Here is an 11,542-nt window from a genome sequence, read left to right on the forward strand (position 1 = left end):
TGGGCAAAGCGGGGACGAACGGATCCGAAACGCCGTTTCGATGCGAAAAACTCTGTGACTTTTCTGAAAACGGAGTTCGTACGCGAAAGTTATGCCCGATTTAAGAAACGACTCCGAATTAGAGGACAAAACGAGAAGAAAGTGGGGAAAATATGCGACGGAGGCTAGGGTTTGATGGAAACGGTGGGGAAAAACACACGAACTGGACTCTAACACGACCTAACCAGCAACAAGAACTTGACCAGGACACAAACTCAACACGACGAACTCTGAAACTGAAATATGCAAAAGCTAAAGGCGCGGAAGGGTTGTAGGACAGGAAAAAAAAACGATATGGCAGTGGACTATGGAACGAAGGCGAAAACACTCGAAACTAAGGGTAGATATGAACCTGACGGTATACCTGAAGCTCTGAATACCACTTAATATGAACAAGGGTTTCCGATCTTCCGAAAGGTTCTGGTAACTCTCGATTTGGTGGAAACGAGACACAAGTCGATCCGGCTTCCGAACAACACGATCCGAAACCCCGCAATCGCAGCACCACGTCTCCTCTGGTTATCAACCGGCGTTGCACGGTTGACCTCACCAAGAAGGCTAAAATCCTTGCCTGCGAATCGAAGAACACAAGCAAGAACAAGGAAGAATGCAACCAAATTGCAGATGAATGATTAATCTCACGAGTTGGGGTCTCACAAACCGACGAAACGGCGAAACTGTTCTTGACAGAATAATCTAAGCAAAACCCAAGCCTAATTAGGGCGGTGGCTACTGTATATAAAGGATTAGGGTCGGCCAAGGACCCCTGGACGCGTCCCTAATGGACTCCAACACGATACATGGCCCAACGGACCAAAAACGGTGACGCAGCACCGGGACAGATTCTGGACGCTGACTTGTTTCGACGTTTCCCGTTGACTCAGAAGGAATTTGGACGTCAAACCAACGCCATTGGTTTCCTTATGAAATTATCTTTCCAACCATATGTGAATCGTCGAAAACGGAGTCCGGATGCGTCCTGGGCGTCCGTTTTACTGCTCACTGGTCCTGGAGGTCGAGGCTGATTCGGACTCGAGTTGGACTGGACCTCCTGCTGTTGTTGGACGTCCTAGCTGCTCCTCCACGCCTCCAAGCCTTCTTCTATGTGTCTCCTTGTCCTCTCTATGATTCCTAAGCAACACATAATCATTAGGTAGTAATCTATTCTCAAAATTATATAAAGAGTTGCTTAGGAACGAGCTCACCTCTAAATTTAATTGTCGTGCGCGAGCCCTTGTGATTGGACCTTTAAAGTTCAATGGAGGATCATTGTATGTATCCGAGGGAATGATGTCCTCATCACAATGGTTCGGTGGCGCCCAGGGTAGGACTGGCCAGACCGAGCACCGACAGCCCACCCCTGGGGTCTAGGCGGTCCCGACCACTATTTGCTCAAGCGGTAGGATTACCCGAGAACCCTAGAGGCTCGGTGGTGCTCGGGGCACTGCCATACAACCGGACACCACAGCCTACCACAACAGACTTAAGTTGGCAGCAACTGCCTGCGCGCATACCGACTGGGATTCGTTTTTATCAACGGAAAAAATGAGAGAGCGTTTTTTCTCGCACAATTGAGCATCTCACCAAACAGATTAAACATATGGATTCCAGAGAAAGAACTCGAAATAAGAGAGTTTATTGACAATTTTGTATAGAAGTGGTAACTTACATGGTTGGTGGCAGCCCCCGGCCAACTTGGGCAGGGGGGGGGACCCCCGGCCTGGTTGGCCCGAGCACAAACATGTCTGCCTAGGGATAGAATTTGCACAGATGGTCGATGTTCCACGCGTTTGGGAGCGGCTGCCCATCCTCCACAGCCAGCCGAAACGAGCCTTGTCGCGGGACACCGATCACGGTAAAGGGGCCTTCCCACATAGGGGACAGTTTATTCTTTCCTTCACGCGATTGAGCGCGTTGGAGAATTAGATCCCCAACCTCGAGTGACCGGGCCCGGATGTGACGCTGATGATAACGCCGCAGGCTCTGCTGGTATCTGGCTGCTCGGACGGTGGCACGTTGCTGGCGCTCCTCCAAGTACTCGACGTCGTCACGTCTTCGCCGTTCCTGTTCACCTTCGGAGTGGGCATTCACCCGAGGGGAGCCAAGAGTGAGCTCGGAGGGGAGGACCACTTAAGCGCCGTACACGAGGAAGAAAGGAGTCTCCCCGGTGGCGCGGCTTGGAGTGGTCCGGTTGGCCCATAACACAGCAGGCAGCTCGACGATCCACCCTTTCCCGTGTTTTGCGAGCACGTCGTAGGTCCGGGTTTTGGGTCCCTTCAGTATCTCAGCATTTGCGCACTCGACCTGCCCATTGCTCCGAGGATGAGCAACAGAGGCGAAGCAGAGCTTGATGCCGAGATCCTCGCAGTAGTCCCTGAACAGGGCACTTGTGAATTCGGTGCCATTGTGGGTGATGATTCTGTTCGGGACGCTGAAGCGACTTGTGATACCGCGGATCAATTAAAGCACCGTGTTCTTGGTAACCTTGATAACTGGGACCGCCTCCGGCCACTTGGTGAACTTGTCGATGCCAACGTAGAGGTACTCATAGCCCCCTATTGCTCGGTGGAATGGACCCAGGATGTCCAGCCCCCAAACCGCGAAGAACCATGACAGGGGGATGGTATGGAGGGCCTGAGCTGGCTGGTGAATCTGCTTTGCATGGAACTGGCACGCCCTACAGCACCGAACCAACTCGGAAGCGTCCTGGAGAGTTGTAGGCCAGTAGAAACCTTGCCGAAAGGCCTTTCCGACCAGTGTGCAAAAAGATGCATGGCCACCACACTCGCCCTCGTGGATCTCAGCTGTCGGAGGGTGGACTCCTCAAGCGGGGATTCGGAGGGACCCCCTTTGAGATTCGTCCGGGGGATGATTCTGAACCCGCTTCGTAGATGAAATAAATGGGAGTAAATGAGATGCAGGTGGGGTGGAATGATCGGATGCAGAAAGGAGTAAATGCTCAGGGGATTTTTAGACAGGTTCGGGCCGCACTGAGCGTAACACCCTACTCTTGTGTGTATGCTATAAATGCTCTGAGAATGTCTCTCTGAGGATCTGCTGTGTTACACGAATGTGTGTCTAAGTCTAGAGCTTTGTGCTCCTTGTTCTTCGGTTGATCCGACCCTCTGTCTTCTGTGTTTTGTGTTCTTCGAGACTTGTACGATGTGTTCCGTGTCTCGGTCCTCTTCTCCGGGGAGCTCGCCCCACTTATATACCCGTCGGGGCGGTAGCGTGCCCAGAAAGGATGGTGCGAGTTCCAAGGCACCATAAATGGAAAGTAACCATCATGGCCTGCTGCGCGAGGTGACGGGTAGGGTTGAAAATGCACCCCCATCCGGTCTTATTTGTCATCATTCTCCTTTTCGGCGAGTGCTGCGGGGAGGGTCCACGGGCAGCCACCGAGCAGCCCTGCGTGCCTGCCCGATCAGAGCAGACCTTACACAGCAGGGCGGCATGCGGTGTGCCTCGAGCTCTGATATGTTATCCCGAGGCACGCCGGATGACACGCGATGGGGCCCGTGCATTAAGTGTCCCCATGGCAGGGACTGACAGTAGGCGTGGGGGGAGTGGTTGGAAGTGACAGGCCACGCGCCCTCTTAAATGCAGCATCGGGCCTCTCACCAGTTGACACCTCACCGCTGAGCCTCTGTGGGGACCACCGGCGAAGGACTTCTCAGACCCTCGGGGAACTGTGAGTGCTCGGGGACTACTGTTCACAGCCCCGAGCACTCTCTCTCGGATATGCCCTCTTTTGGTCCTCGGGGAACCGAGTGCTCGGGGACACTGTTCATGGCCCCGAGCACTCTCTCCCGGAACTTGACTTCTCGGGTCCTCGGGTAACTTGAGTGCTCAGGGGCCATTGTTCGCGGCCCCAAGCACTCTCTCCCAGAACTGATTTCTTTTGTCATCGGGGAACTTGGGTGCTCGGGGGCCCCTGTTCATGACCCCGAGCACCCTCTCCCGGAACTCGGCCTTCTTGGGTCTTCGGGGAACTCGGGTACTCAGAGACCACTGTTCATGGCCCCGAGCACCCTCTCTCCGAACTTGGTCTTCTCAGACCTCAGGGAGATAACCCTCGAGGGAGGGTGCCACGTGGCACTCTGCTGTTCTGGCCTCGGGACTCGGGGACCCCCGGTTCCTATGTCACCGACACCTACTGTGCTAGCTGTCATTAGTCGTTACTGCTGAAAAATGATTCGGTGGATTCATCCGGTGTGACTTAGTTTATCATCGGACCATCCGATCAGAAGAACCAAGCCAAACTACCTGTTGAAATCTTCCCGGCAAAAATTAGTCCAGTGATTCCTCTTTTCTTCACTGGACCATCCGGTGAGTGTCTACAAGAAATACTCTGGTGCTCCCATCTTTCCATCATTGGATAATCCAATGAGTTCAACTTCAATTTCACTTGGAAAGATTGCTTCTGCTGAAAAAGCTCTGGTGCCCTCACGGCGTAACACCGGACCATCCGGTGCACCACTTCAAAAATTTTAGGACACATGTTACCAAGAAAGGGTTTCGGTGATACCTGGAAGTTAACCACTGGATTATCCGGTCTACTCATTTATTTTCTGTCTAAACCAAGAGAAATGCTTCGGTGAGAACTAAAGTCACATCATCGGACTATCCGGTGAGGCTAACTTTACTGAGCTCGTCTAGTTCAATTTTTATTGAGCTCTAACTTCACGATATCTCAACAATGGACTTCTATGAGCTACCTAGCGCTAGAGATTTATAAATATGCATCAAACCAAGTCTAGACTCATCTAGATCAAGCTACTACTCTTAGCCTTCTTTATAGTACGGTCAAAAAGACTAAGAAAGAAATATATACTACTCTAAATGTCTTTTCTCTCCTTTGTGACATTCGGAACTAGAAGATTCTTAATCTCAATATACATCTCCTTTGATCGTCCACATAATCGTCTTAGGGACTAAGAATATCCAATCGTTATTGTGAACTAAAATTTTTGATAACCTTCAAAACAAATTTATTAGTCACAATGATACGTTGTCATTAATTATTGAAACAATTACCACTTTTCTAGAAGCCTAGATGCTACGTAGTTACATCCATGACTATACATACTTTTTTTCCCTTCTTGCTCGTCATCTGTGTGTAAAAGTGGGCCGGGTTTCATCTTTCCGTTTTGCTATCAACATCCGGAAGCCAAGATAGAACCTTCAAACCCAGGATAGTGACGATAGACCCGGAGGCTCTTCGATAGCCGAGCAAATAATATCATAGATTAGTTGTGTCCCTTAATTTGACTCATCCACATCCACTCTAGCGTACGTGTAGATTAAAGTTGCTATTGTATTTGTACAAATGGTAAAAACAAACATCACCATCCACTTGGCCGAGGAGAAAGATTAATCTTGCTATTGTATTTGTACAAGTGGTGAAAACAACATCACCATCCACTTGGCCGAGCAGCAACGCCACCTGTTGTTCATTGTCGGGTGTGTGGTTTTTCGTATCTTTTCTATCCTAATCCGGGGAATCCGTAGAATTTTGAAAAGAAGTCTGTTTGGTTATCTATATCCATTGTTATAGTTTACCCAGCGGATGCAAACATACAATATCATCCTAGCCTGGGAGTAAAGCTTGATTCGAGTTTCACTCCATAGCCTAACTCGGTAGATGTAGGCTCTGAATACGCTCATGTAGGTAGGCCCACTTTTTAGTATCAAAAAATCTTCACACGAGTAATTAGTCACAATCCCAACTCTTGTATCCGCTTATGCAATATCAAATTTAATAAAACAAACAAAAGCTTAGCTCATATACAACTAACCAAACACTATTCTCTTCAACAAATATGATTCTCTTCTATCTACTTATATGATACAACTCTATAAAACTTCATCTAAAGAACTAAATACACCCGTCTTGAATTCAAGCGCATAGGGCCATTCCACAAGGGCAATAACCCAAAGCCCTACCAAAGCATAAGGGGCCTCTTTTTGCCCCCGAAATCTTAGGAATGGACCAGACGGGCTCTAGCAGGGCCGAGAGTTCTGAGCCCAGCCAAGGACTGGCAAGCCCTGGCAACTTCACAAGGTACCGCTTCAGTTCCTCAAACACGGCGTGGCATTTGAACAACCTATTGCCTCCGAGAAAAGTTGTTGCATTAGAGTCAAAATCATGGCAATTTGAGTTTGCAGCATGAAGGCCGTTGAAGGTCTCTTGCAGGTACACCACATGGCCTCCCTCGAGGATGTTCTTGACCACTATGTCATCAATGTAAGCTTGGATGTTGCACCTCATATGGGCGCCAAGGACTTTGCACACCAAGTGCAAGTGGTTCCAGCATTGCATAGACCCCAATGCCAAAAGACATCCTAACGAAGCAGTAGATGCCAAATGGGACGATGAAGCTAGTCCTGGCCTTGTCTTCCCTTGTCATTTGCACTTGGTGGTATCTAGAGTGCGTGCCTAAGAAACCCATCATCTCCCACCTCAAGGTGGAGTCACGAGTTAGTCAATGTTCCAGGCTGATCGGCTGTTGGATGAAACAATTTTCTGAACAAGGATACTGTGAAATCATAATAAAATTTGGAATGTTGTTACCCCAATCCAATGTTTTCAACATATCACAAGCTCTAAATTTCACTTAATCAATGTGAAATGTTCATGAATACAAGACCTTAAAAAACAGTGGAACATCTACACACTACTACTACACTAGTACTACCTAATATTGAGAGGGAACCAAGTACGGTTCCTCAAATGAATTGTAATAGTCCTTGCATGAAACTATATCACAGCTCTTTGCAACTTATATTAAGCTGTAGACAACACCATATCCATCTATTATTCTCCAGGGAGAATTTGCAGTTTCATTCTCAGTGTATACAGTAGTGACGAAGTTCACCAATCAATGTTTCAATGAGTTGAAAGCCAAATTCCTGCAGGTTCAACTGCAAATCGTGGGTTTATAAAGAATAATCTATGCTATCCGGTTCAAGCACCTTCTTCAGCTTTCTTCTTTATTTTGAGGGCAGCTCTGACGATGTTTCCCCTTGTTATCATCCCAACCTTCAGAAATGGAAATTTCATTATGTTTCCACACACACACACACAAATGTTAAGGGTATTGAGCTAGCAAATGAAATGAAAGTGGAAGAAAGGATTGATCCACTCACTAGTTTTCCCATGCTATCAACTATAGGTAATCTGCGGTATTTTGTTTCAAGTAGCAACCTTGTAGCAGCATCGAGATTAGTATTTTCACGCACCACAAGAGGTGAAGAAGTCATCACATCACCAATGACTTTGCCATTAGTTTTGCTTAATAGTCTTTGTATCTCACGGAATGTCTGTAGAGCAGTGATAATGAGTCAAATATGTCTTGTCATGAAGATATGACAGTAAAATCATTCATAAAAAGTACAGTGAATGCAAAATACATAAACAATCTGACAGTAGAAACATTGGAGCATGGTATCGCCATAAAGTTATTGATCCCATCTACATTAGTTGGTTGATCCTCAAAAAAGCCTTCTACCTTCTCCAAAAATATATTGTTTAAACAACTACTAGAGTATTTCTAAAGTATAAGAAATGTGGTTCGAACTGCACTGCAGGACACAACAATTTTCTAGAACATGACGGTGTTATGTGGTTGAAACATTTATTCTCAACGTACAAAATTTCCATACAGAGAAATTGTGTTCATTGCAAACAAGAACATTTCATCTCAACAGATGGCAGTAAAAAGATCAACAAAATAAGGCAGATACAAAAAAGACGATATTTTTTAAGAAAAAAGAAAAGATAGTAGAAACAGGCAACATTAATAATTAAATAGGTATTCCAGGATTTACAAAAGAATGAAAGATACCTTCCAGGTGCTATCAACATCAGGAAACATGCTTGTATTTGTATCAGCCAATCCACCTGAAGCATGAGATGAATATAACAACTGACAATGCAATAGTACCAGAAACTATGGATAGTTGGATAATATGAAAGGTAACGGGAAAGATATGAAATTTCTGTACAGATTAAAGTGCTACACAAAATATACTACAGACAACAAGTACAAGGTAGCTCATCGCTGTATAATTGATAGCATGAATAACACTTGATCTGTGCTGAACAAACGGTGTAATATGAGTTCTTTGTATGTTCCAGTAAGAAATAAATACCTGGCATTGAGTCCAATGCTAATAGATCATAATCCGAAACAACGCCAACCTGCCAGTGAAAATATTGGAAATATGATTGCATCATAGATAAACACTGTGATCACAGCCAAGCTAACTTATAAATAGCCGACAACAAAGTATGGCCAAGTTGGCAGTCCAAATGTTTTACATTTCCTAGGACAAAACAGGACACATAAGATCAAAAGACCAACAAAAAGCTCATTCATGTGACAAGGAAACCATTTTCTGAAGTGTCACCACACCGAATATGACCATTCAAATCTTTGTAAACCCTTCTTGTAGAATTGTTAAAAGAATGCCAAGCTTAACATGTACAGATGCTGGAAAAGTGGATCCTAAGAAAGTTCCGAAGCAAGTTTTTCAAATAAGAACATACTTCTGTCATGCTACGGCAAGTAACATCCATGTTACAAAGAAAATTTATTCTAAAATAGTAGACTTAGGAGTACCATCTAGGGAAGCAAAGCAAACTATGCATTCATAATTCCACATGCATTTTTCTCTTTTCCTTGAAAGGAACCTTTTGCCCTTGCTTTTGAGCATAAGCATGTTCTGCAAATTGCGTAGAGAAAATAAGACACTTGGAGGGGTTTCACGAACCAACTTCCAGTCGTCGTCAATAACAGGAAAACCAGAGATCCTGTGCTGCACCAGCAGCTCGAGCGCTGCGCAGAAACCAAAAAAGAAACTGAGCGGCTTGGGAAATTAGTAAGCACGCAGAGCGCACATCACACTGGGAGGAAGGGTACCTTCGTCAACGGAGGTTGTAGGTTTTACGACATGGAGATTTTCCCTTTTCGTCATGAAGTCGCCAACAGTGTACACTCCGTTGTTTTGCTGGACAAGCAGGATGCAGATCACATCAGCAATTGTTTGATGCCGGAAATATTTTGTTGTTGTTGTTGAAAAGAAGAGCCTCAGATTGAAGGCCAGCACTAGATGAAGGAAACTCTGTTTTTCTTTACAGGTGGACGTGGCTTTCAGTTTTGAAAGGCAGGCAATGTGCTACTCTACTAAAAATGGCCAAAATGGTATCATTTTTGTTTAGGAAAGCAATTAAGGGAGAGGGAAGCCCACGGACGTCAGGGTGGATAAAGGGGAAAGGGGAATTGGAATCGAGAGGTGTGCTCACCCCGGTGACGCCTCCCGCCGCGGGCGCAGACGCAGACGCAGCGTGCGCGCGGACGGACCTGCAGGACGCGGCCCGGCGGCCCGGCAGAGCCCGCCCGGGGCGCGCGACCGGAGAGGGGCAGCATCCGCGGCGGGCGAGGGTGGCGTCGGCGGAGAGCAGCAGCGTTGCCTCCATCGGATTGGGTGGGATTGGAACAATCATGGACGGCTTGGGTTGGATTTTATACCGCGCGAGCGGGTGCGGAAGGAAGCGTAGGGGATCTTAATTCTCTCCTCGCTCCGCCTACTTTTTCTTTGGCCCCCGATCTCCCAACTATTTTCATCTCAGCCGACTTTTTGCACGTGCCAATCTCCGGTAGTATTTGTTTGATTTTTTAAAATAATAGAAAATTGCAAAAAATATTATCTATTTTTGGAAAATTGTAGAAGTAGTACCCTCTCAGCATTTCGAGTATCTATTGGCAGGCGAAATGCCGATAGGGATATATCGACATTTCGTGTGTCAATAGGTGTGGGCCATCGTATTTACTACGTTTATTACTGCGGCAACAGCCTATCAGACACGTATATGAGGCTATAGGCCCTTTTTCCCAATGTGATGTGCGCCTACGAGGTTTTACGCCCTTACGATCACTCCACAAACCTGGTCTCTCTCCGTTGGTTCCAGGGGGTCACTCGGTGGAGGTGCTTCCCGGAGCAGCAAGGTGTGCTTCCCCACCAGGCCAGCGTCAACGACACGTTCGCAATGCGCCCTCCTATTGCATACAATGAGTTAGTTAGTACGTCTTACATCTTTTCATCAATTGCAAATTATTCAATTACTTTAAACTTTACCTTGCCTACAGACGGACATCTGCAAGGAGGTGGGAGACGACCTCCTTGCCCTCGTAGATTGGGTGAAGTGCGATCCTCCGAGAGTTGACCGGCAAAGCTTATCAATGGTCTACATCACCTTGCACAGCATTGTCACAATGCCATATGTTGTGTTTCATGCCGCCCTAGATGTGACGACGTGGCAGAGACATCTAGAAGGAGGTCTCCACTGCCACATATTGTGCCAATCCCCTCCCCCAGGCAAGAGGACATGGAGGACACGTCGTCGAATGTGCTATAGCATGGACTCACTTTCGTGTCCACACTAGGGTGGATAAGACCCTTAGCATTATATTATTTCGTTTTACAACAATTTATTTTCTTCTATTCATGTTTATTGCTATTAAAAAATTCGTTTATAATGGTAGCTTCACAGTGTGACTCTGGGCCTTCGTGCTTGCTGCTTCTCTTTCATCGAGGACCTATGGGCACAATCTGAACAACTGGTTCAAGGAACCTCACGTCACTCAGGGCTTCTCTCAATTTCCTTAGACCCTACATCCTACACAGCATATATAGGATGATACATCCACCTCGGTGGCTATACCTCGCCTTAGGAACCTACTAGACCTCTTGTCCTATCTGACAAACAAGATCCATCTTCGTGGTAGAGGAGGGCCTAGCGAGAGGGCTAGATAATGATATGGCCCTTGATTTACTATTTGTATTGCTACACTTGAGTATTGTGTTTAGACCTTGTAGTTCGTACTATGTTTATGTTAATTGCATTGCTACGATTGATGACTTTATTTAGACCTTTTACCCCTTGGTACTTTGATGTTATTTACATGCTACTATTTGTTTGTTAGTGCATGCAACCATCATTTCACTCTTCATAATTTTACCTCCTAACAAATAATTATTTTTGCGAAAATAAAAAATCATTATTTTAATACTATTTCCAAAAATAGATATTATTTTTGCAAATTTTCATTATTTTAATATTATTTTTAAAAAATATTTGTTTGGTGACATACGTTTATCTGTTTGAATCAGGGAACTACCTCTTAGTTCTTAGTACTATGGTAGAGATTTGAGTGTACAATTTCATTCAACAATGTCAAATTCTAGTGTCATAATTTACATACACGTAAGTGCTTTCAATGACAATATTTATATGTGTGTGAGGGAAGGATGTTTTCACTCAATATGCACCCTCGAACCACTACTGGTGCAACACTGGTTTTGATGCAATTCAGGCATATCTCCTTTTTTCTTTATTACTGACGCATGTGCACACTCGCATGACATACCACCCTCACGCACCTAAATCGTCTTGTTCCGCCTCATCGCGTTCCTTTCCAGGTTTCTCCGCGCGCACCGA

The 11,542-nt window shown here is 45.9% G+C and overlaps 1 protein-coding gene across 1 annotated transcript; it reads right to left on the reverse strand.

The window, feature by feature from the left end:
* Positions 1–6,623: 6,623 nt before the first annotated feature.
* LOC133897146 (CBS domain-containing protein CBSX1, chloroplastic-like) lies at positions 6,624–9,573 on the reverse strand. The gene is made up of 7 exons (XM_062337748.1): positions 9,347–9,573; positions 8,964–9,051; positions 8,815–8,879; positions 8,194–8,242; positions 7,887–7,942; positions 7,189–7,362; positions 6,624–7,081 (listed from the first exon to the last, which is right to left on the reverse strand). Exons 1-7 carry the CDS (start codon positions 9,545–9,547, stop codon positions 7,007–7,009), a joined length of 708 nt encoding a protein of 235 aa, XP_062193732.1. The 5' UTR covers positions 9,548–9,573; the 3' UTR covers positions 6,624–7,006.
* Positions 9,574–11,542: the final 1,969 nt, after the last annotated feature.

This window comes from Phragmites australis, chromosome 17, assembly GCF_958298935.1.
Source record: "Phragmites australis chromosome 17, lpPhrAust1.1, whole genome shotgun sequence".
NCBI lineage: Eukaryota > Viridiplantae > Streptophyta > Magnoliopsida > Poales > Poaceae > Phragmites > Phragmites australis.

Excerpts from the sequence above, each read along its gene's own strand:
- LOC133897146 (XM_062337748.1), bottom strand. The coding sequence starts at position 9,547 with ATGATTGTTCCAATCCCACCCAATCCGATGGAGGCAACGCTGCTGCTC. Across the intron at positions 7,363-7,886 it reads ATGTTGATAGCACCTGGAAG|ACATTCCGTGAGATACAAAG; the intron begins GTATCTTTCATT and ends ACTGCTCTACAG. Across the intron at positions 7,082-7,188 it reads TTGATAGCATGGGAAAACTA|GTTGGGATGATAACAAGGGG; the intron begins GTGAGTGGATCA and ends CCATTTCTGAAG.